At 43.4% G+C, this 26,303-nt stretch overlaps 1 protein-coding gene across 2 annotated transcripts in view; it reads left to right on the top strand.

The window, feature by feature from the left end:
* Window positions 1–26,303, top strand: part of LOC126284187 (Krueppel-like factor 8) — a 1,008,191-nt gene that overhangs the window by 644,161 nt on the left and 337,727 nt on the right. For both annotated transcript variants that reach the window (XM_049982934.1, XM_049982933.1), the window contains exon 3: window positions 5,583–5,739. In XM_049982934.1, the coding sequence (XP_049838891.1) occupies window positions 5,583–5,739 (157 nt within the window). The remainder of the gene's footprint in view (window positions 1–5,582; window positions 5,740–26,303) is intronic.

Raw genomic sequence — 26,303 nt, 5'->3', positions numbered from 1 at the left:
AATTACACGCCGCGTAGCAACACACGATGTTATCTATAATCGTTTTCGGCCAATACGAGTGAAAAAATATTGTCTGTGTATACTAATGCTAGTAGAATAAAATAATTTTGCACAGAGGTTAGCTTTAAGGCAAACACTGGAATACATTTACAAAGCTGAGAAGCGACTGACGTCCGTCGCCTTTTTCGAGCGCTAGAGTCAGATTGCTCGGCACGGCAGCTGCGTTATACGCCATGACAGTAAACGGTACAAAAATAGGATGGAAAAAAAAGGGTGACCAAACGGGAGAAGAGGGGAGACTTGACATCTTTTCTTAAAGAACTTCGTTTTGGCGGAGTGCCATTGATTTTTTGTAATAAAAAGACCAAATTGTAGCAAATGTAGATAATATTTTCCACTGTAAAAAATTTTGAAAAAACAAAACACTAAACTGCTTTTTGAAATGATTTGTCTAAAAGTAAGAGATAAAATGCATTAGAGAAACTTTTGGCACTCCTCAATTGCTGCACATGATTTTGAGCATCATTCAAAGGGACGTCAAATCCTTCTGTAAGCTATTTTATTTCTTACTTTTAGATAAATCATTTCACTAAACATTTGAAAAATTTTCATTTTTTTTTATTTTCAAGTTTTGTTCAGAAAGCGTGATCTTTTCTTGTAATGTCCTGAATTTAATACTTGATTCGAAGTAACCTCTTTTGACAGGTATATATTAAAACAGTGCAACTTTTTATGCGCAAAGTAGCTAGGAATGGAAAACATAAACGCTTTGACATCTCATTTGTTTCCTCTTGTCTGCTGTTCTCGAAATGTATTGAATCTGGTACATGATTTGTAGGAAGTCATTTTAAAAATCAAATATCACTTTAGTGCCACTTTTACTTACGCAAAATAACTACGCCTTGAAGAGATGAACACCTTGACACCTCATTTACATAACTAGCAGCAGCTGTTATAATATGTTTCAAATTTCCCTCAAATCATTAATTGTTTCTTAATTACCTTGATTACTTTCTATGAATTACATATATCACTTTGCAAAAGTAGATCTCATGCTGGTCCATTTAATAACTCATTTGTCTATTTTCCACTCTTCGTTTGGCTATGGAAATTCTGATGACACTTTCCCTCAAATCACTTATTATTTTTATTAATCACCCTGATTACTTTCAAGTAAATAAACCCTGTTATGCAAAACTTTATCTGACGCTGGTCAGTTTGATACATCGTTTGCCTGTTTCCTAGTCTTCGTTTACCTGTGAAAATTCGGACAAAAATCCATTGTTTAATTTTTAGGGTGTCTTGTTTTCCCTCCGCTCAAACCTTTGACCAATAACCGATTATGTTTATTCTGAAATCCAACCGTACCTTGTGCTCTAAACAAGCAACCACGTGAAGGACATGTACATAAAACCAAGTCTTTCAAACTGAATAAGGCTCAGGGAAGAAACGTCCACGTTTTAGTGACGATTGCTTATTCAGCTTACTTAAGGGAACCCCAAGGAACTGAAGTAATGTCCGGTACACTTCGTGTGAAAGCCACGGTCCACCTAAGTAACGGCACAGAGTACAAACGCAAGAATGTAAACGTTTGGATATAACACGGGTGGCGCTGCCTAACAGCCGGAGATGAGAGAGTTCAGGCTATCATTATGTGTAGTAAGAGTTAGGGTGTTGTAGTTCAGCGGAGACGTAAATGGCGTACAGAGCGACACTAGTGCGTCCTAGCTATGTGGTACTTCGCAGTTAAGCGCCTTGGGTTCTAGGAGAACAGAACTCTGTGCAACGACCACGTAACTGAAGCTGTAAATCAGCAAGAAAGTTGAGCTTATGAGTAACTGAATAGGTGATGGTGGAACAAGTAAGCAACACCCTCGGAAAGTACTGTACAGACTGCAGTAAGTCTAATTTCCAAGCAGCTTCTGTGTTCCTTATGAGCCTGGAACGTACAACTGCGTTACATCGCTATGGCTGCTGTATTTCTTGAACTCCGACCCAACTGATGAGACGATGTCTTTTTACTAGATGGTAGGTCATAATAGTGTACTTACTCGAGTCATAATATAGGATCTATTTTGTTTCCAAACAACGTTAAAATAGCACCATATAACAAACTTTTGGTAGTGCACGGAATGGCTATTGCCGTTACTCGTTAATAGGCTATACCTCATATGTTCGCCTTGCGAGTAGGCAACAAACCACACGCAGCTGTGTTTCGTGCTGTCACGGCCTGTCAGTTAGTTGTGTAGATGGAATATTCTTCTTTGCATGTTGCGTGGCAGGCAGCGTATTATTCTTGGGTGTGCTTTATTTATTTTTAATAAATAAATCGATTTTTTCCGGGAACGGCATGACTACTAGTATTTGTCATTATTCTCGATAAACTTAATCAAGTTTTATAGGAATCAGCTAGTTAATATGTAATTTCGGAGAATTTTCACACATCCACAACTAACGAGACACGTACTGAATTATTTTGCGATGATTGCAGTGTAGTTATTTACTTGAAGCGTAACGTTTATTGCTTGTCATTGTCGTAAGCATTGGTAACATCATTTTTCATGTCTTCAGTTACAGTATACTATCCAGTGTAACGTCAGCTATTCGAACTGAACATGAGAAATAGTTGATTATTTAATTATGAAGTTATACACTGTGGAAAGATGATAAATTTCTTTTTCGATGGTTCTGCGAAAATTTGTATGAAAACCATACACAGGTCATTCCTGAGTTTCCTTGCAAGATCTTCAGGTAATTAAAAACTAAACGTAATAACGCCCACAAATGAGTAGTACAACTGTAGAAAGATTCATCTATTAATCTTCCATACAAAAACATATCAGATTTCTTTTATACAATTCCATTTACTACTTCTGGTACCTGATGCACTGAAACTTATTCCGTCAGTGCTAAGGAGTTCCACAAAAGTTTGCTTTTGACCTGCAGAGCTTCTACGAGGCCATATATATCTAAAATTCACTGAATACTCCTAACGTTGTCACCATTCTAATACCGTTTTAATTCATCTTTCGTGCGCAAAAAATGTACGTCGTCGTGACTTGGGTTCTACAAGCTTTATGGTCGATCATACATTGCTAAAGTGCATTAGATATACAGACTTCAAAGTAAACAACATGACAGCAAGTGTTAACGTACCACTCCCAGCTATAACAGCTTAAAGTACGCTGTTACGCATACAAGTAGTATGTTGTGTCATAGCTATTCAGTATACACCTAGAGTGATGGTGTTTATTTTAAAGTCTGGCAGACCACTGCGTTTGAACAAGACATGATCAATCTAAATTTTTATTGTAACGCCAATATGTCCGTTAGGGGTTATACTGCAGCTGCACCTGCAAATCTCCATATTTCGGTCCAGATGGCCAATCGTCGCCGACGGACCACCGTCTCATCCCCTGCCAATGGCGTCGTTTGGATGCGGTATGGAGGATCATGGTACAGCACACCACTCTCCCGGCCGTTGCCGGCTTTCTAGACCTTACAGCCTGTACTTTTCATTCAAGCCGCTCTTCGGTTGGCACCACCAGGCTGAGTGCACTCGAGTTCAGTCCTCTCATCAAGGAGATGTTCCTCACAGTACCGGGAATCGAGCCAGGGTCCTCTGCGAAGCAGCCAGATACGCTGAGCACTGAGCTACAGAGGCGGACTGCACAGCCTGAACTGTGTAATAGTGAATTCTACAAAATAACACTACATTTTAATCCAAGTAACGACAGCCGGTGGGGCCTATCATTGTAATTCAGAGTTATTTACGTCATCTTACTTAATACCACTTATTTAACCGTAAAAACATTTGCAAAGTAGCGCTGTCACCAATAGTGTCTTCGTCAGATATTTCATGCGGCTTCTAGAATGACATGGTTGTTTCACTGCCTTGCCAATAGTATTCGGCTGGATTTGAAGTTAACGCCGAGTAGATTCGTGATGGTTTCAGGATTCCAAACGTAAACTCTGTGTGTCGCATGGCAGAGAAGAAATGTTCGGAAAATTATGATGCTTTTGAGGTTTTTCAAAAATGGTTCAAATGGCTCTGAGCACTATGGGACTTAACTTCTGAGGTCATCAGTCCCCTAGAACTTAGAACTAATTAAACCTAACTAACCTTAAGACATCACATTCATCCATGCCCGAGGCAGGATTCGAACCTATGACCGTAGCGGTTCCAGACTGTGGCGACTAGAACCGCTCGGCCACTCTGGCCAGCTGAGGTTTTTCATTGATACTTTTACAGCTTGCCGCGTTAGTGAACTTCAGGTGTTGATACGACTTTCGTGACGTATTCTTCAGGCAGCACAACAAATATACCTCTATATTTTATTGTACTTGGGGGGGGGGGGGGGGCGTTCAAGAAGTAAAGAAAACAAATTTTTTTCCCCAAATCAGGTTGGTTTTGTTCAGGATTCCAATCCACCATATTATTCCCCACTCTTTCGGCTACAAAACCGTATTTTGCAACATAATCTCCGTTTAGTGCGACGACTTTACGATACGTCTTACTTGCTGCGTTAGTAACCTCCCTATCGTCCACGTCGTGCTTCCTCCGGAGTACATTCTTCATTTGGCCAAACAGATGGAAGTCGGAAGATGCGAGATCCGGATTATAGGGTGGATGAGGAAGAGCAGTCCAGTGAAATATTGTGAGCTCCTCTCAGTAACCAGACTTGTGTGAGGCCTCGCGTTGTCATGGAGAACGAGAAGTTCGTTTGCAGTTTAGTGGTATCCAACACGTTGAAGTCATTTCTCCAACACCGCAGGAATCACAGCTGTGTGCGGTCGGCTGGTACGTGGGAGTAGCGCAACCTTGTGCCATGATGACATACGAGTGGCCGGACGTAGTGACCGAGCGGTTCTCTGCGCTTCAGTTTGGAGCCGCGCGACCGCTATGGTCGCAGGTTCGAATCCTGCCTCGGGCATGGATGCCCTTAAGTTAGTTATGTTCAAGTAGTTCTAAGTTGTAGGGGACTAATAACTTCAGAAGTTAAGTTCCATAGTGCTCAGAGCCATTTGAACCATTTGAACAGACGCGTTGCCGAACGGCTCTCCGTGCTTTTGTTCACTTCCAGGTCTCCACAGTCATTTTGCAAGCGCTTATGAATAACCCCCACGCTGGTTTTCCGCCAAAAGAAACTTTTTGGAAAGCACCTCCGTTACAGACGCCATTTTGAAGGCTAGGTGTAGCGTCGCCACTTACCGGAACTTCATGAAATTGTGTGAGTTAAAGCGGTAATATTCCACGATGCTCCATAACAGATTTCGCATTTTGTAAACAGAAACTGATCGAGAAAAATGTGTTGCATTCCTTATTGAACATCCATCGTAAATTTCTGTTTATCTAAATCTTCTTAACAAAACATGTATCATCGCTTACAAACGCTGAGCACAGTTGGTAGCACGTCAGCAGTTGGTCGTACGATACTCATCTACAGTGTCTGCAGTCGCATAAAGTTGCATTAGGGTATTGGCCGCAGCGGCTGAGTGGCCCGCGCTTGTTCATGCGATTGAATACGGCGCTAGTTGCGAGACCGATGCTGAGCGCGCGGTGGCGTGCCCGTGTGTTGCAGGCGGCGGGCCCGCCGGTGCAGATGGAGCCCGTGGACCTGAGCGTGAAGGCGCCGCAGTCGCCGCCCGTGGTGCTGCACGTGCCGCGCTACTCGCCGCAGCTGCCCACCTCGGGGGCCGGCGCCGCCGCCGCTGCCGACCTCAAGCTGCCTCGCACAGGTAACGCTCGCCGCACGCGCTCTACTCTTAACAAACAAACAAAAAAAGTTATTGCGAATTCAGCGGAAGGATCCGAAAATAATGGTTCTAGCTCTCGTGTGAAGCGCCGGCTGCAGTCGTTTACGAAACATGATATTTCGACATGTATCTTCTGAAGATGGCGGCAAGATACGTTAGCGAAATATCACACTGCATCCGACTGGACACAAGAGGAAAAAAATAGAGCGCACTACTGTAATACTGATCTTTCCTTCTTGAGGGATCAGTCATACAGAGCCGTTTGACAGTTTATTATTAATTTATTTTACACAATCATGATTTCAGCCTTATAGCCATTTTGAAGGGCCTCTCGAAAAGTTGAAATATATCTGACCTGTATGTGACACATCATCGTCCAAAAAGCATATTTCTGGTCTTACGCGAGGCGTATTCGGAAGGTAAGGTCTGATTAGGCGCGCAGTGGAAACCATTATGAAAATACCATGGAACTTTGCTCAGATTTGTTAGGCAGTGTGTTTAGTGTGCCCGTCGATCGCTTCACGTCGCTCTTTTCAGTTCACAACGCAAATCGATTATGTAGAAATGCCTAAAACAACAGTGTCTCCCGCCAAATATGTGGATCTGGTGATCGATATTGCCTGAAACTACGGAGCCCACATAACATAAATGTCATGCGTTTCTTTCTTCGAGACAATTTTCAGCCTCATTCTGCAGTGGCAATGAAGACGATCCTGCTGCGTTTTTTATGGGAAGTGTTTGATTATCCACAGTACAGCCCTTAATTGGCTCTCTCCGTTGTTCATTTATGCTCACATGAACCGGTGGCTACGAAGACAACATTTTGGCACAAACAGCGAAAGGCAGACGAGCGTAGAGAATTGGCGAAAAGCGCAGGCGGCTGCTTTCTGTGACGAGGGAACTGGACAGTTTGTACGACGCCACGACAAATGAGGGGGCTGCGACTATTTAGACGGGTAGCTGGAAGGTATGGATAACTGTTGCGAATAAAACATTTTCAATTTTCACTGCGGTTTTCATTTCGCGATTGATCGGACCTTACTTTCCGAAGACACCTCGTAGATAACTGTCTACCTTAAGCCACGTCAGTGTACTCGAGAACTAGAAATGTGATGGACTGTGATCATTTCACCGTCGTGCGACATTTGTATGCAACGAGAAGATTCATAAATCGCTCTAAGCCAAAATCACAAACATCAGCTGGTGGCCATATGCGCATATCTGCTTTGTCGTCATCAATTACTCGTGAACAAAATCGACCTTCCCTGTCCTGCATCGTTACTGGTGACGAGAAATGGTGTCTTTCAACTTTAAGGAGTGAAATTCAGTAAAGTAGTGAAAGGTTGGACACGCTTAACAGGAAGAGGAGGAGATAAGTTTTTAAAGTCCTATCGAGAACGAGGTCATTATTAAGGCTATAAAGAGACTCCGAAACTCCTTTGCCATAAGTATTGAAAATAAAAAAAAACATAGAAAGCTGAAGTTTGAAATACCACACTGCTTTGATAGGCATAGTCCAATTGGAGGTAATAAATCACTGTCTTGCTTTGACCTCAGAACTAACATACCTAACCAGTTGTTGACGGTTTCAGTCTTAACATGGACTACGTACTACAGTGCAGTTTAGTGTTTTTCGCATTAATAAATCATTGTCGAAGGCCAAAGCAGTGGTCAGTGGCAGAGAAAGAAATCTTAGGACCGATTGAGGATTGAATTCTGGACCTTTGGATTTGAAGTCTGTCATACACTCGGAAACTGAGCCACACACAAGCATCCTACCATAAAATAATGCTAAATAAGTCACTACTAGCGTTCTCTCTGACATACGTTAACATTTACTCCCAAGTTAGCAAAACTTCTGTTAGGCTACAGCATCCCTGATTCCGAAATGTACTGCTGTACTGCATGCAACACGTTGTAAACCTTCAAATTAAATTGCTCTTCGTTTCCAGAGGAGAAAGACGCTCTGACGTGGCACTCCTTGTTGCAGCGACTACTTAGCTGTACATCACCACTGATAGTAACTAAGCGTATGTTTCACGCTTTATACAAAAGTCGTTCGCAAAAAGTCACAACAAAGAAATCTGTGGTGTAGCCGAAAATTCGCTGTTTATCGAAGATTTTGAAATTTTAATTGCTTTCTCTATTCATTATGAATGCGTCCTTGATGAGTTACAAAGCACGGCGGTAAATAAACGAGGGCCAGTCGTATTAGCGCTGTACAAAATAAAAGGAATTTCACAGCCTACTAAATCACAGAATTAGCATCTGAAATGTATGTTCGTTCTTTGTATACATAACCGTGTGACGTGGCATACAGCTGCTGACTACTTGGTGAACAGTGCTCTGCCCGTCTGGGTGGTCGCCAGCAGACACGTTGAACTGCGACCGTGGCGTCGCTGCAGCAGACGTTTTGGCTCTGAGAGTGTGAAAATTCGTGAAAATGTGCCAGTCACTTCACTTAATGTAACAGCTGCTCTGACAGTGTGTCTTTCCGCAACGTAGAATAGGCGCGACTTTTGGCAAACTTCTTGGCACCGACCTCTGCGACGCAGAATGCAGCCCAAGTTGAGACTCTGCCAAGTGTTACACAGCATTTGTTGTGGTACAACTGCCTGACTAGCGCACACTGACATTGCCTTTTATACATCATTCAGAGAAACTTTTGCATCGGTGGGCAATATTGATTTTGGTTTCTTGCCCCAGAGGAATCGCAGAGTTACCCAGTAAGCTTCATTAGAATTTCGTATGAAGAGAATGAAGACATTGAAGAAATGTATGATGAAATAAAAGAAATTATTCAGATAGTGAAGGGAGACGAAAATTTAATAGTCATGGGTGACTGGAATTCGGTAGCAGAAAAAGGGAGAGAAGGAAACGTAGTAGGTGAATATGGATTGGGGCTAAGAAATGAAAGAGGAAGCCGCCTGGTAGAATTTTGCACAGAGCACAACTTAATCATAGCTAACACTTGGTTCAAGAATCAGAAAAGAAGGCTGTATACATGGAAGAATCCTGGAGGTACTGACAGGTTTCAGATAGATTATATAATGGTAAGAACAGATTTAGGAACCAGGTTTTAAGTTGTAAGACATTTCCAGGGGCAGATGTGGACTCTGACCACAATCTATTGGTTATGAACTGTAGATTAAAACTGAAGAAACTGCAAAAAGGTACGAATTTAAAGAGATGGGACCTGGACAAACTGAAAGAACAAGAGGCTGTACCCAGCTTCAGGGAGAGCATAAGGGAACAATTGACAGGAATGGGGGAAAGAAATACAGTAGAAGAAGAATGGGTAGCTTTGAGAGACGAAATAGTGAGGGCTGCAGAGGATGAAGTAGGTAAAAAGACGAGGGCTAGTAGAAATCCTTGGGTAACAGACGAAATACTGAATTTAATTGATGAAAGGAGACAATATAAAAATGCAGTAAATGAAGCGGGCAAAAAGGAATACAAACGTCTCAAAAATGAGATTGACAGGAAGTGCAAAATGGCTAAGCAGGGATGGCTAGAGGACAAATGTAAGGATGTAGAAACTTATCTCACTAGGGGTAAGATAGATACAGCCTACAGGAAAATTAAAGAGACCTTTGGAGATAAGAGAACCACTTGTATGAACATCAAGAGCTCAGATGGAAACCCAGTTCTAAGCAAAGAAGGGAAAGCAGAGAGGTGGAAGAAGTATATAGAGGGTCTATACAAGGGCGATGTACTTGAGGACAATATTATGGAAATGGAAGAGGATGTAGATGAAGATGAAATGGGAGATACGATACTGCGTGAAGAGTTTGACAGAGCACTGAAAGACGTGAGCCGAAACAAGGCCCCGGAGTAGACAACATTCCATTGGAACTACTGACGGCCTTGGGAGAGCCAGTCCTGACAAAACTGTACCAGCTGGTGAGCAAGATGTATGAGACAGGCGAAATACCCTCAGACTTCAAGAAGAATATAATAATTCCAATCCCAAAGAAAGCAGGTGTTGACAGATGTGAAAATTACCGAACTATCAGTTTAATAAGTCACAGCTGCAAAATACTAACGCGAATTCTTTACAGACGAATGGAAAAACTAGTAGAAGCCGACCTCGGGGAAGATCAGTTTGGATTCCGTAGAAATACTGGAACACGTGAGGCAATACTGACCCTACGACTTATCTTAGAAGCTAGATTAAGGAAAGGCAAACCTACGTTTCTAGCATTTGTAGACTTAGAGAAAGCTTTTGATAATGTTGACTGTAAAACTCTCTTTCAAATTCTACAGGTGTCAGGGATGAAATACAGGGAGGGAAAAGCTATTTACAATTTGTACAGAAACCAGATGGCAGTTACAAGAGTCGAGGGACATGAAAGGGAAGCAGTGGTTGGGAAGGGAGTGAGACAGGGTTGTAGTCTCTCCCCGATGTTATTCAATCTGTATATTGAGCAAGCAGTGAAGGAAACAAAAGAAAAATTCGGAGTAGGTATTAAAATCCACGGAGAAGAAATAAAAACTTTGGGTTCGCCGATGACATTGTAATTCTGTCAGAGACAGCAAAGGACTTTGAAGGGCAGTTCAACGGAATGGATAGTGTCTTGAAAGGAGGATATAAGATGAACATCAACAAAAACAAAACGAGGATAATGGATTGTAGTCGAATTAAGTCGGGTGATGCTGAGGGAATTAGATTAGGAAACGAGACATTTAAAGTAGTAAAGCAGTTTTGCTATTTGGGGAACTCGAAGTAGAGAGGACATAAAATGTAGACTGGCAATGGCAAGGAAAGCGTTACTGAAGAAGAGAAATTTGTTAACATCGAGTATAGATTTAAGTGTCAGGAAGTCATTTCTGAAAGTATTTGTATGGAGTGTAGAGAAAGCAATTAAAATTTCAAAATCTTCAATAAACAGCGAATTTTCGGCTACACCACAGATTTCTTTGTTGTGACTTTTTGCGAACTTCTTTTGTATGGAAGTGAAACACGGACGATAAATAGTTTGGACAAGAAGAGAATAGAAGCTTTCGAAATGTGGTGCTACAGAAGAATGCTGAAGATTAGATGGGTAGATCACATAACTAATGAGGAAGTGTTGAATAGGATTGGGGAGAAGAGAAGTTTGTGGCACAACTTGATCAGAAGGAGGGATCAGTTGGTAGGACATGTTCTGAGACATCAAGGGATCACCAATTTAGTATTTGAGGGCAGCGTGGAGGGTAAAAATTGTAGAGGGAGACCAAGAGATGAATACACTCAGCAGATTCAGAAGGATGTAGGTTGCAGTAGGTACTATGAGATGAAGATTACTTCATAGGATAGAATAGCATGGAGAGCTGCATCAAACCAGCCTCAGGGCTGAAGACCACAACAACAACAACAACAACATGAAGAGAGTATTTAAATAGGGATCTTATCAAAACTAATGTTAAGTACTCGTAATTTATAGTTTGCAAATGTAATAACATTGATGACGTAGCAGATGACTGTTCATTCGTGTCACGTATCGATTTTTTCAGTGTATGGATTGAATTTTTACATTGCGAACTTCTTACCCTGTTGAACACTTGTGTGGGGCAAGTGCCGGGTCGGGAGAGGAATCTAGATTCTTGCCATCCACTTGGCTCGATAAATTTAACACAAGAGTACGGTTCGACGGGACACGTCTCCATCTCAAAACCGAGCGAGGTGGCGCAGTGGTTAGCATACTGGACTCGCATTCGGGAGGACGACGGTCAATCCCGTCTCTGGCCATCCTGATTTAGGTTTTTCCGGGATTTCCCTAAATCGTTTCAGGCAAATGCCGGGATGGTTCCTTTGAAAGGGCACGGCCGATTTCCTTCCCAATCCTTCCCTAACCCGAGCTTTCGCTCCGTCTCTAATGACCTCGTTGTCGACGGGACGTTAAACACTAACCACCAGCACCTCGAAGTAAGAGAGACCATTGTATCTTCGGGAGTGCCCCAGGGAAGTGTGATAGGACTGCTATTATACATAGATGATCTGGCAAACAGGGTGGGCACCAGTCTGCGGTTGTTTGCTAATGATGCTGTGGTGAAGGGGGCTGTTGGATGATGTAGGATGATACAAGATGACTTAGACAAAATTTCTAATTGGTGTAAATATGGAAAAATTTAATTTACGCGGATGAGTAGGGAAAAACCCATAATGTTCGGATATACAATTTGTAGTTTCCTGTTAGAGACACTCATGTCGTTAAAACATCTGGGCGTAGCGTTGCAGAGCGTTATGAAATGGAACGAGCATATAATGATTGTGGTAGGGAAAGTGATGATGATGTTACGTTTCTAAGGCTCTCAACTGCGCAGTCATCAGCACCCGTACAAAGTCCCAATTTTTACACAGTCCAAATTAGTTTTTACATAGCCCAATCTAACCACTGTCACGAATGATGAAATGATGAGGACAACACAAACACCCAGTCCCTGGGCAGAGAAAATCCCAACCCGGCCGGGAATCGAACCCGGGAGCCCGTGATCCAGAGGAAGAAACGTTGGTCACTAGACCACGAGCTGCGGGCCGGTAGGTAAAGTGAATCGTCTGTTTCGGCTTATTGGGAGAGTTTTTGGAAACTGTGGTTCATCCGTAAAGGAGGCCGCATATAGGACGCTAGTGCGACCTATTCTTGAGTACTGCTCGAGTGTTTGGAATCCGGATCAGATCGGGTTAAAAGAAGACATCGAAGCAATTGAGAGGCGGGCTGCCAGATTCGTTACCGGTAGGTCCGAACAACACCCAAGTGTTACGAGATGCTTCGGGAACTCAAATGGGAATTCCTGGAGGGACGGAGACGTTCTTTTCACGGAACAGTATTGAGAAAGTTTAGAGAAACGGCATTTGAAGCTGACTGCAGAACAATCCTATTGCCGCGAGCATACATTTGCGGAAGGATCACGAAGATACGAGAAACTAGTGATCATACGGAGGCATGTAGGCAGTCGTTTTCCCCTCGTTTTATCTACATGTAGCCGGCCGTGGTGGCCGAGTGGTTCTAGGCGCTTCAGTCCGGAACCGCGCGACTGCTACGGTCGCAGGTTCGAATCCTGCGTCGGGCATGGGTGCGTGTGATGTCCTTAGGTTAGTTATGTATAAGTAGTTCTGAGTACTAGGGGACTGATGACCACAGATGTTTAGTCTCATAGTGCTCAGAGCCATTTGAACCAATTTTTTATCTGCGTGTAGTACAGAAAAGGAAACGAATAGTAGTGTTACAGCGTACCCTCCGCTACGCACCGTACTGTGGCCTGCGGAGTATGTTTGTAGATGTAGAGTTCATGTTCTTAGTTTCCTTCAGACATAGCTCTGCTGCGGTACTGTTAACAGGTGCATCGGAATGTGTGAGTAAAATGTTAGGTAACTGAAGCATACTCTGAAGTTGAAATGTCGCACCAGTATTACGCTTGCGGGAGAAACGTCTGTGAAATTATGGCAGTTTGTGGGCCAAATGCCAGGATGGTTCCTTTGAAAGGGCACGGCCGATTTCCTTCCCAATCCTTCCCTAACCCGAGCTTGTGCTCCGTCTCTAATGACCTCGTTGTCGGCGGGACGTTAAACACTAACCACCACCACCACCATTTCAAAGTGACAGTCCGATAAACATTTTTAAATTTCCACAAATCTTTTGTTGTGTTGCATCTTTCGAAAGAATGATTATTCAGGTCATAGTTTCAGAGATTATCTCAAGTTTCCGAAACATCACTTACCTAAGCTGTCGTTACTTGTAGGAAGAAGATTGTTTCATAAACCGCTGGAGAGGTGTATATATAATTTTAGCATAGATTACTTCCAATTAGCGTCCGACAAGTGCTCGCCCTCAGCGTCCCGTCTGTTTTATTATTTATGACTCGACAGCTGTGCAAACAATTTAGCACGTAGTTAATGTAAGCTAACGTTTTTCCTCGCCGAGGACATGCTCAGTCCCTTCATTCTATTATTTTTCTCTTCGATTGCATCTGAATAGTGTTAAGGGTATCGCTCGACATTGGATTTCCTAACGATTCAGAAATGATCATTCATTGACAAAAATCTGGCGCCAATGTTGCTGTTTAACTTCGGTGCGACATTTTTAATTTAGTGAACGACCGCTGCAAATAATAACTGTTTAAAAGACAAATAATATGAAAAAGAAAACGTTGTTGTTTTGGATAATTCTGTCTTCCGCTACCGCTAACGATGACACACTACTTAAGTCCGCCGACGGTGATGCAGCGCTTGTGTGCCGTTATATGAAACCAAAAAAGAAACTTTTATACAGATGCGTAGATATCTTTTGTTACCGACACAACGTAACTGAAAGGACGACACGGGTGTCATTGAGTCCTCTGAAGTCAATGTTGTGACAAAGCTCAATATTACATAGAGATTCAAGACACCGGGAGGGCTACTGCTTCAAAGCATTTTACTGGAAGGAGTTTCCAGATCATAGAGGAGACCACCGCAGAAGTACCTGTTCTGACTTATCTGCAGTGTCTTTTCCTGTAGAAAAGGCAATGCACAAACGTACAAATTGCAGCGTCAAAATTTTTCGGAGGGTTGTGACTATTTAATTATTTCCGGGATCAAGTGATTTGCCAAGTTGTAACAATTCATGCAAGATTTTGAGCGCTCTTACATACGACAGAATTCATTAAACTGAGTATAATTATTACAGTGTAATGTACACACTTACTTGTAAATTGCCGTCCCTTCATCAGAGAGAGGAGATGCGAGAGATCGTGTTGTCACTGTTCGAATACAACACCGTCGTTTCTGTTCTTTGCCCCCAGGTGTAGGTGTTGTTTCGCAATTTCACCGTTAGACTGTAGAAATGACGTCTGGATGAGAAACGGCAATTTATTTTGGCACGCAGTTCGGCTGAATTTTGTTCTCTGTGCTGAATGGGTGAGAATGTCTGTGTGGTCAACTGTGATTGGCAGTGTTCATGATTTGACTAGCCGTTCGACCGGTCCTCTGTAGAAAAACTGACCACACGATAAGCGATAAAATCGCACGTTTTACCCGTCGTAAATATGGCACGGAAATTCATGGGTTCGTTCGCGGGGAAAAACGGCAGGGAATCTTATTGATGCCAACTTTTTAACTCTCTTGAAATAATTAACCGTTAGAGGCAGTTTCGTTTAACACAGGAAAAATTATAGCAATCCTTTCACCTATTTTGGCGTTGGCATTGCTATCGGCACGCAAATAAAACGCGAGCTAAATTAGATATTGCAGAGGCGCGACGTAAATGAGCCGACTGTTTATGGACAACCGACTGTTCTCTCACTGGGAGACCGGTTGGCGCAGGTAGGTTAGTGAGCGCCGTGGTGAGTGTGGGCGTATGCGTAAGCGTCGCTTAAGGCAGTGCAACCTGCCCCCATCTGGTTGCCGACAGGTGCCCGAGGGTAGAAATGGTAGGTGTCGAGCGCCCAACACTCACAAACAGCGAAATAAGTAACGAGCTGGCGCGCTCGCTGTCTACGAAGCGCAGCCAGAGCTGCTGCGGCTAATAGCTCGCGCGCACGTCTGAATTATATGGTTGTAGGCCAGTCGGTCGCACCTCACCGCGCTGTTTTCTGGCTATTGGCTGTCGGTGGCAGCACAGCGTGCCTCCCGCAACCAAGCCAGTGTCGTACACGTTGTCTTTTTCCAGTGAAAATGGAGTGTCATACAGCCGTAATCAGTCACAGTCCCATGACAAGTGCACTACATTCCCTTTCAAACATAACACGAAGTCAAAAGCTAGGCATACCGATAGCACACCGTAACATAAAGCAACAGTTGCGAAGTCACTTTGAGATTCCATCGGCACGGACTCACGAAGACCCCCCAAGAAAGATCTTTCCTAATTAAGTCATCAGTCTTTCATCTGTTTAAATGTCGGGCTCTGCCACTTGCAATATTGTGCTGCTCATTTTTAATTCTGCATACCTGCTACACACAACAGTTTCAGTAATTCTTTTTACCTTTTATATTCTTCTTACTCTCCACATTTCTTTCCCTCCACAGCTGCCTGCTGTGCTTTGCCAGGTATTCTAATTTTTTGGTCAATATTGTTCAGAAAACTTTTTCCTGTCCATGACGGTATGATACAGCAACTAGTGGTAACAATATAAAAGAACAAATAGGGGAAACAGTATGAAAGAACAACCAAGACTTCGTTCGTTCATAGTGTTCGTATACCGGGTGATCAAAAAGTCTTTATAAATTTGAAAACTTAATAAACTACGGAATAATGTAGATAGAGAGGTAAAAATTGACACACATGCTTGGAATGACATGGGGTTTTATTAGAACGAAACAAACAAACAAAAACAAATTTCACAGAATGTCCGACAGATGGCGCTGCACAGCAAAACGTCAGCGACTGCGCATGACAATCGTGTATAAAAGGAGCTGTAATGTTATAGAATCGCATCATCCCCAGCTGGCTGATAAACACCTGCTGGAACGTACGATGTTTATGCAGGATGGCGCTCCACCCCATATTGCTAGACGCATGGAAGTTCTCTTGCGCGCGTCGTTTGGTGATGATCGTGTGCTCAGCCGCCACTTTCGTCATGCTTGGCCTCCCAGGTCCTCAGACCTCAGTTCGTGCGATTATTGGCTTTGGGGTTACCTGAAGTCGCAAGTGTATCGTGATCGACCGACATCTCTAGGGATGCTGAGAAACAACATCCGTCGCAATGCCTCGCCATAACTCCGGACATGCTTTACAGTGCTGTTCACAACATTATTCCTCGACTTCAGCTATTGTTGAGGAATAATGGACATATTGAGCATTTCCTGTAAAGAACATCATCTTTGCTTTGTCTTACTTTATTATACTAGTTATTGCTATTCTGATCAGATGAAGCGCCATCTGTAGGATATTTTTTGAACTTTTGTATTTTTTTCCTAATAAAACCCCATGTCATTCCAAGCTTGTGTGTCAATTTGTACCTCTCTATCTACATTATTACGTGATTTATTCAGTTTTCAAATTTATACTGACTTTTTGATCACCCGGTACCTCTTTTTTCTTATTATCGTGGTAGAGAGCTACGGAATCGTTTGCTTGAGGAGCAGGATGCTGATATCAATTCGACCATTCAGATTTTCCCTAATTCATTTCAGGAAACTGCCATGATATTCCATCCGCAAAAATCTCAACATCGACAGTATGCTAAACTCTTATCTTTTCTCTTTTTCTCTCCTATTCGTTCTAATATCACTCAGTTTTCGTACTTAATCTGTCCCCTCATTTTTTAAACATGTCCACTCAATTTTAAATGTCATTCAGCAGCCCAAAATTTCACGTGCTGCTAATTTTTCTTCCTTTATGTTCTCACGGTCCACGTTTCCATTCCTTACAATGATGTGTTAAGGAAGCAGAGTTTGAAGAACATCTTTCGTTCCAGGCAATTACGTGGTACCAGTAGCGCTCTTGTTCTTCCTTCGTCTGCGCCAATCTAAGTTGCACAACGTCGCTGCCTAGGAAGGACAGTCGCTTGACTTATTCACTACATTCTCCCTTCCTTCTTCGATGTCAAGCTCTTCACTATTGTTCTTTGTTCTACTCTTCAACTCGTTAATTTTTAATTTTTTTTGTTTTGTTCTAAGGTAGCCATCCAGAGCTTCTAACTATTTTTTACTTCCGTCCAGCGTTTTTCCAGAGCTGACACATTTGACTCACCGCCTCTCTTGTGTTATACGTTCAAATTTTGCTGACATGTTTGAAGGCGTACAGTACTAAAATTTCTACGATAACCACGAAAATTCCATGATATACGTGTACGCACTGTGACACGGGTTTCTGGTGCAGCTCTACGTAGATGATGCCTTTTTTTATTGATGTACTGGTATACCTCTAATGGCGGAATTTGCAAGGAACCAATTAGCGGTAGTGTACTGACTGGTCAGTGGTGAATGTTTGCCTGTCCAGGGGCCGTACATCGGAATCTTTCGACAGGTCAATGACCATTGGTTTAGGAACCACGACAAGTTTAACGATTTCTCGTTGGTGATAGCGAAGCTGTTGACCCTACTGACCTTATTTTGTAAGTGCAGCAATGTAGACAATGTATCCTAGTCCGCCAATAAACGTTTTTCCCCAATTCATCTAAAGAGCAATACGTCACTTGTGTGTCTCGTACGCCTAAAACTCGTGGTCTCCGGCTGTAGCCTGAAAGAGAGACACAGACTCACGAGAGATTGCTTCCAAATGTCTTCTTGGCAACGATTTGTAACACAATAAGTTGAATAATTTGCTACAAACTTAATAGTGGCGAGGTATCCACCAGGTGCGTTACATGCAGAATTGTAGAGACGTGAGTTACCATTGGCAACTCTTTGGGGCCCAAAGCCCAGCAGTGTTCCCGTGTGAACCGGCGGCGGTCGGCGTGACCCACGAACCGTCCGCCAGTGCTCCGCTTGCCACATCCGTCCCTTCCCGGCCCGACCGCCTTATTGCATCGTCCGTGTTGCCCGATCCGCTGCTGCAAAATAGAAAGCACACTGTGTTACAGCAGCAAATCCTGTGTTTGTCAGCGACTGCAGTCCGGAGAGACCGTCGTGTAGCAGGCTAAAATTTGGAATTGCCGTACTTTACCAATTATGGAATTTCCATCATACCCAGTGTTATTTTGTCGGCACAGTGGCACAAGAATTCCTGCAGAAACCTGTGAACCTAAAGACGGATCCGTAGAAGCCGAAATGTCATTCTACATAATTCAAAACAAGTTCAACCGCGACTGTAAGCGAAATTTACACATACAGGGTGAAATCGTTAATGAATATTAACGTAATTAAGATTTATTCGATTTGTTACTCCATTTACTCTTTCTGTGAAAACACCTTCAAACAGTACGAAGCCAGTAATCTATAACCACCAGAAAGTAAAACTCAACCCAAAGAAATTTGTTTTTGTAGGCGCTTATACAGATGCAGAAGTACTGTGATGTATTGTGGCTTTCTGTCGTAGAGGGTGGTGGGAACACAGCCGTGTCATGATTCACAATTATAAATAAATTAGCCTCTACTTGCAAGGATGCTTGTAATTTCTTGGTAGCGTATTCGATTTCGGGACAATCATAACCGATATAGCTACGAGGGATATTCAGAAAGTAAGAAACGATCGGTCGCGAAATGGAAACCACAGTGAAAATCTGATGAAGCTTCGCAGGGATGAGTTGGGCAGTGACTCTATATGTCTTTTGATAGCGCCACGTCGCTCTTACCAGTTCCGAGAGTACAGTGAGCGTGTAAAGATACCCAGAACAATAGTGTCTGCCGTTAAGTATGGGTGCCTGCTGAGAGATTTCGCCTGATTACATGCAACCCAACATAACGTGACTGTCGTGTAGTTCCTTCTTCACAACAGGTCTTGGCCGCTCGAGGCAGGGGTAATGAGGACACTACTGCAACGTTTTTGAGGGTAAGTGTTTGATCACCCACCATACAGCCCGGACTTGGCTCCCTGTGGTTTTCGTCTCTGCCTAAATGAGCCGCTGACTATGACCACAACATTTTGGCACAGGCAGCTGTGTGCAGGCCGGTGCAGAAAATTGTCGGAAATCACAGGAGGCTGTTTTCTACGACGAGGGTATTGGAAAGATGGTACAACGCTACGACTGATGGCTAAGTCGGAACGGCGACTGTGTAGAGAAGTAGCTGGAAGGTGCATCTAAATGTTATAAATAAAACAGTTTTTATTTCCAGCGTGTTTTCCATTTCGCAACCGATCGTTCCCTATTTTCCTAATAGCCCTCGTATAAGTTCTTCCGGATGACATGTACATAGTCTGCTGCCGACGGCTGAGGTGTCATTTTGTGTGTAGTGTTGTGGAAGCGGGTTTTGCGCACGTATTGCCGGTAGGTAATGATATCCAGATGTGATCCCAAGAAAATTATACCTAACATCGATTAGACATTTAGCGTGGTAGCGTACTGGACTGGTACTCGGAAGGCTGTGGTTCAGATCACAGTACCAGCATCCAGATTTGTCCGCAGCTCGTGGTCTAGTGCCTAGCGTTGCTGCCTCTGAATCACTGGGTCCCGGTTTCGATTCCCGGCCGGGTTGGGGATTTTCTCTGCTCGGGGACTGGGTGTTCGTGTTGTCCTCATCTATTCATCCTGTGACAGTGGCTCGCTTTGACTGTGTAAAAAATTGGACTGTGAAAAACTTGGGACTTCGTACGGGCGATGATGACCGCGCATTGAGCGCCCCACAAATCAGACATCATCACCATCCAGATTTAGTATTATCTGAGTTCCATAAATCGCTTTAGCAAATGCCGTTATGGTTCCTTTGAAAAGACCAATTTTATTCCGTAATCTGAGCTAGTGCGCCATCTGTAATGACCGCGTTGTCGATGTCATGTTAAACGCTAATCTTCCTTCTTTGTAACGGCGTTACTGTAATCAAGAGACTAACAAAGACGGATAAGCTACACAAACAGCACTACGTTCTTTCCCAAATTGGATTTTTTCGAAGCGCGCCAGATGTTTCGTGGAGGGGACTAGAGTCTGAAATTTACGTCATTGCGCGGCCTAGTATGAGAGAAACCAGTCCTTACCTGTAAACCCCCCCCCCCCCCTTCCCTTTCATTGCTCTTTTGAACTCAAGGTATGTACGGGCATATCTTGTTTTTATATTATTGATTGCGTATTCTAGATTATAATGACACGTAAACTTTTTTCCGAACTCCCGTAGAAAATTGACACTGTATTTCAAGAGGATCCTTGTGCGAAGAGTAATCATATCAGATTGAGATAATCTGAGAAGATTAGTGTGAAAAATACTAGGAAAGCACATCTTCTGTCGTGCAAGTGCACAAATTCTGTGTGTTAGTTGCGCTTGCCTAGAAAATCACACACCAACCAAATTGGAAGGACTCCCTCCTTTTTTTATAAATTTCATTTTTTATTACAGATTCTGATTCCATGAAAACGGCTGCCAGTTTATTATTTTGATGTTTGTTTATCTCTTATAATCTTGACCAACTGCGCTTTACGGAGTTAGGTGCAAAGTTCATTTAGTTGCGACCATTGTATACCTATTACATTACGTTTCTGGTTCGAGTCTCAGTCCTGCGCACAGTTTTAATCTACCACAATGTTGTTTTTTTATTAACAAAATCACATTCCGCGTCAGAGTGAAAGATTCATTTTGGAACAAGGCTCCATCTTTCCCCCACGCCATTTCCAGAGAAATAAAGTGGCGAAATGAGTCTCATACGCTTGGGAGTGTTTCAGTGAAATTAATTTATGATTTCGGATAAAGCGTAATTTTTTCAGTAGGAAAATGAATGTACTACTTTTTAAGTGTGATTTATTACCTTTCACAAATGTTCAAATGAGCGTGAATATTGTAAGGGACCAAACTGCTGAGGTCATCGGTCCCTAGACTTACACAGTACTTAAACTAACTTATGTTAAGAACAACATATACACCCATGACCGAGGGAGGACTCGAACCTCCGGCGGGAGGGGCCGCGCAATCCGCCTCTAACCCCGCGGCCATCCAGCGCGGCTACCTTTCACATAAAACTGTCACAATAAGTAGTACGATGTCGAAAAACCCGACTATCATCGCGTTTCAGAGTACTATTCTTACAATTCAGGCAGCCGGAGGTTACCGAGATTCATTTAGTTGCTAACTCAATCGAAAAATGGTAGCTCCAAAGAGGCGTGACGTATTGTGTTGAGCGCCGCATTCTCAGAATGGGGGACAATGCTGCTAATTGTTTAGCTTCCTTGAACTGAAGGATAGCCGTGTTTGTCAACAGAAGGCAACGGTCCGCGGAGCGCGCAGCAGACTCCGTGAAGCTAATCGGCCCCGTTCTCACGCTGCCAGCCTTTCATGTCCAGCTTAGTGAATTGTCCAGTCACGAAGCGGCGAGAGGCAATTCCAGGCCTGTCATTATTTTGGCCGCAAATTTGGATTCAGACCCTTAAATCTGATGCTATTCCGATTCCAATTACTTGCGAATGTTATGCCCGGTCATGCAGTCGGGATCACTCCGTTTTATTCCCTCATCACCATTTTTATATCCGATTTTTCCGATCAGAGAACTGCCTGAAAATGTCTACCTTCGTCTGCTGCGTGTCCTATAGTTCAGAGGACAGAAGATTCGAGTGAAGTAGGGTTCAGGTGCCGTCCAGCAATCCACATTTGATTGTTTCGCCGTTTCCCCGTATCACATCAGGCGAATTCCGGGAGGGTTTCTTCATTACGTCTCGTCTTATTTTCTACCTCGTCTTTAATCAAACCAAACTTGTACTCGGTCTGTAATGAGCTGAATGTAGACGCAACTTTAAACCCTGTCCATTGTGGGCAGGAGCTAGAGCCCTGTTCGCAAACTGGCTGCTATTGTATACAGATTTTCGGAAACGGGATAAAACAAAAATTTGAGTTATACATCTATCAGTTGCTATCCAAAATTATTGTACTGTATTTAGAATTTTCATGTTAAAATTGTCGTCGTACGCATCTCTTATAACGCAGAAAATTTTTTTCATATTGTGCTTTGTTCAGATCGCAAAATTTTCATTCTTACAGCCATTCTCAAACTTCATAAATGAACAGTTCTGTCGGCTGTCTAAGAAATGAAAATCTACCGTACATGTAGCAAGTTAACTTCACCATGGTGTCACGAAACGTTACACATAAAACTATAGTCACTGCAGTAGAGGGTAGCACAGAAAATTGAAGTGACTGCCAGTAGATAATACAAGGTCTCGAAGAGAATTTCATCGAGGGTAGGCATCGTGCTTCGCCCGACAGTTCATAACGATATCAGCATGTCTGTATAGACGTAATACACGAATCTACACCAGTAAACTGTAACTTGTTATGTGTTATATGAAGTTTTCAAGTGCGGTCCACATTATAGTTTGTAAAATTTTAAATATTTTAATAGCTGTGAATGAGAATAATGACGATATGTGGTCCATAGCAAGGTGTATGCCTCCGTATCTACGCCTATTCTATGCACGTGTCAGCGTTGCTACTTACTTGTACTGGCAACCTCGCTAGACTAGTGCACCTCGTTGCAGACCTTCGATCACAGAAATATGTGCAGCGGTCACCATGAATCGGAGGTGAGAACCTCCTCGTGAGTAACCGTTAAATTGAATAGTAGACCTCAGATTCTTAGAACAATCAGTGAGCATGAAATAAGAAAAAAATGAAAGAAATACTATAATAGTTTTCATAATATTTATTGTAAAAGAACAGAAATGAGAAGACTATTTGGGAAGAAGGATCTTGACTCTTCATTTACTTATCGTGTGACTAAATACACCAAAGAACGAAACTGAGTTTTCCTCGGTGATACTTTCCGTAGTATTGTACTTGTCGCTTGTAGTACGATTCCCTATACCAGTACACAGTGTAGAGTACTGAAGTTGAAAGAAACTTTCGATAACTTTCGATCTTCATCTAAATACGTACGCCGCATCCTAATTGCGATGTGTAACATAGGGTACTTCTAGTGGCACTGTCATTTCCCACATTTCATATTCCGTTTTAGACTGGCGTGTGCAAAGAATGAGTGTTGGTAAGTTCGTCTTAGCCCTCGTAGTGGTCATTTAGAGAGAAGTACGTGGGAAGAAGTAATATGTTGCCCAGCTCTTCTTGTAAAGTAAATACTCGGAATTTCAGCAGCAAATCTCTCCGTGATGCACAACGGCTGTCTTGTAGCGTCTGTTTTAAAACTTCACAGAAGATTTGCCATTGGAGTTCGTTGGGTGCCTCCGAAACGCTGTCCCAGAGTAATGAAATGAAGTGATCGTGTGTATTATTGTTCAGAAAACCATGTCCAGGATAATTTACCCCCTGGTGCAATTCTTTCTACTTGACACCAATTCAGCGACTTCCACGTCAAATAATATGTGGTGAAATAATGACAGCACACACATCGAGTTCCTCACAGCAGAAAATCTCTGACGAGACCAGAAATCGAACCCGGCACCCCAGGACCTAGAGACATAGGCAGCGACGCTGACCGCTTGATCAGGAACTTGAACGATACTCAACAACTGGTAGAACGAATGGTTTGTAAGCCACTTCTTTCGTGGATGAATTGTATTTTCTTAATATTCTTGCAGTGGACCGTAGCGCGGCATCTGAATTTTCTCACAACTAGTTTTACATGCTCATCCCACTTCGTCGCTCCGGACGGTTACTCTAGATATGTTAGGATCAGTGATTTATCACCAAGAGTGTAATTATACAGTAATGGATCTAGCCGCCTCGCAATATGTTGATACGTTTGTGTTCATGGTCAACTGCCAAACACTGCACCATTATGTTGAATTATTACATTCCAGAAATACTCTTAGGATTTTCCAAATTCGACAGATGATGACACGAGTCTTATTTTTACATTTTATGCTAACCTCATTGATATACTTAATGGGATAATTGTAGCATGGCGCCATTCTTGGCATTTTATTACTTACCCGCACATTCCCTTCAAGTGAATGCTGAAAATGTCCCTTTGGAAATGACTCCTGTTATAAGAGTATAAACGCCTATCTGTTGTCCAGTCGAGCTTATTTTCAGTTTTTATGTACTTATCGGCGAGATTTATTGAAACCTAATTTACTTTCGTTCTTTTATTTATGTAAATTCCTCCTCTCTCTTTCAATCTCCAGGCGTGTGACGTGTAAACAACGCCCAAATGAAACGTGGTTCCAAATGAAACAAAGCAACGGAATGGTACGAAAATGTTACTCCCGTGTATCTGTGCGAAGTTGTTACGCCACGTACTAAGATTTACAGCTTGAACTTACATCACGCTATCAGGAGGACGGCAGAGTGGACCTGGCCAGGACAGACAGGGTGTGGGCATCTATAACGAGCTCCTCGCCAGGTCGTGAAGGCCCAAAGGCCGTCTAGCGGCCGCCGTGTCGTCCTTTACCTTGCGGCGTTATGCGGATGTGGTGTAGAGAGGCAGGTGGTCAGCTCCAGGCCGTTTTGCAGACTGTCCAGAAGTGGAGCCGCTACTACTCGATCAAGTAGCTCCTCAGTTGACATCAAGAGGCTGAGAGCATCTCTTACCCATCCTTCCACCACGGAACCAGTACCGGGAATCGAACTCTGGTTCTCCTCCTACGCTGGCCACTCACCAATGAAAGCGAACGTATGCCTCTTTAGGGGGTGATAAACTGTGAGATTTCCTTTCTCGTGTCCCATAAAGAAGTTTATTCTTCGTACATGGTACAGTTGGCTGCACCCAGGTTGGTTTGCAAGTTTTCCAGCCATTCTGGACGGCGCTGAATGTGAGTTAAGAAGGTACGCGTTCTTTCTGGCTGGATGTCGATGCAAGAGAGTGCTTGCCATTTTGGGGTACGTTTTCAACGCTCAACAAGTCGTTCCTTCCCCAAGTTCCCTATTCGCTTTTCTCACAGAGCGCATAAGTGGCGGATTCTTCGTTAGCGTTTTAGGGGGACAAACAACCTCTGCTGAGACAACAGTCTTACTTGGCACGTAAGCTGCTGAACAATACAAGAAGCCGGCCGGAGTGACCGACCAGTTCTAGGCGCTACAGTCTGCAACCGCGCGACCGCTACGGTCGCAGGTTCGAATCCAGCCTCGGGCATGGATGTGTGTGATGTCCTTAGGTTAGTTAGGTTTAAGTAGTTCTAAGTTCTAGGGGACTGATGACCACTGCAGTTGAGTCCCATAGTGCTCAGAGCCATTTGAACCATTCTTTTTGAAAAATTTGAGATGATAGTTACACTGACGGAGCGACCTGATCACTGAACGAGAATAGATCGTTATGTATTACACCAATAATGAGTTCAGTATTACTGTCTTTCCGCACACTTTCTGACTTTGTGTTGAACTTCATATTTAATACGTCAGGGTTCTCTGTTTGACCATTCTCATGATACGGCGTTACTCTGTAACAAAATTTACGATTGGTGTTCCCACCAGCTCCACAACCTCAACCTGTCACAATTCCGCAGCGGCAGCGTCGCCAGATCTCTTTAGTGCTATTCGGGATGCAGACCAGATCGCAGTCAGCAAGAGGCGCCTACTTCAAGGCCTCCTGTGACCAGGGGAAAGAGGTACCACTGGGAGCAAATCCCAATTACTGCGAGCTGCGTCATTGTGGCCAATCACCGGCTGCAACTCCTCGTTATGGCGGGCGGGACGCCTTCCTGGACGCCAGGCGCGGGCGGTGCCCCGCGCACTTGATGGTCCTTCATCTCGCTCGCCCGCGCGCCCTCGGAAAGCCTCCGCTTGCCGGAGACCGATTATATTAACAACCGGTAATAGTGGCAGGTCGTGTCCGTACGGGCCCGTCACGCGAACGGCGCAAGCAGAGCGAGTCGAGCACCGGCGCTCCGCCGCAGCAGGGCCCAGCCGCTTAATTGGAATACTAAATCGGGAGACCCCGACTGTCTCTTCTGTGACTGCTCATCCCTGACTAATTGCCTGCGCCACCGTCTCATTACTATTACCGCCGCCCGTCTACCAGCCCCAGAAGACGGCGACCAATAATGTCAATTTAGGCACCAAAATGTCGCATCTCGTAAGCGCTGTGTAATTCTGATGAGGTAAATCTAATGAATTTCTC

This window comes from Schistocerca gregaria, chromosome 8 (assembly GCF_023897955.1).
Source record: "Schistocerca gregaria isolate iqSchGreg1 chromosome 8, iqSchGreg1.2, whole genome shotgun sequence".
Classification (NCBI taxonomy): domain Eukaryota; kingdom Metazoa; phylum Arthropoda; class Insecta; order Orthoptera; family Acrididae; genus Schistocerca; species Schistocerca gregaria.
The sequence above is the reverse complement of the archived record's forward strand: the minus strand, read 5'-3'. Positions and strand labels throughout refer to the sequence as shown.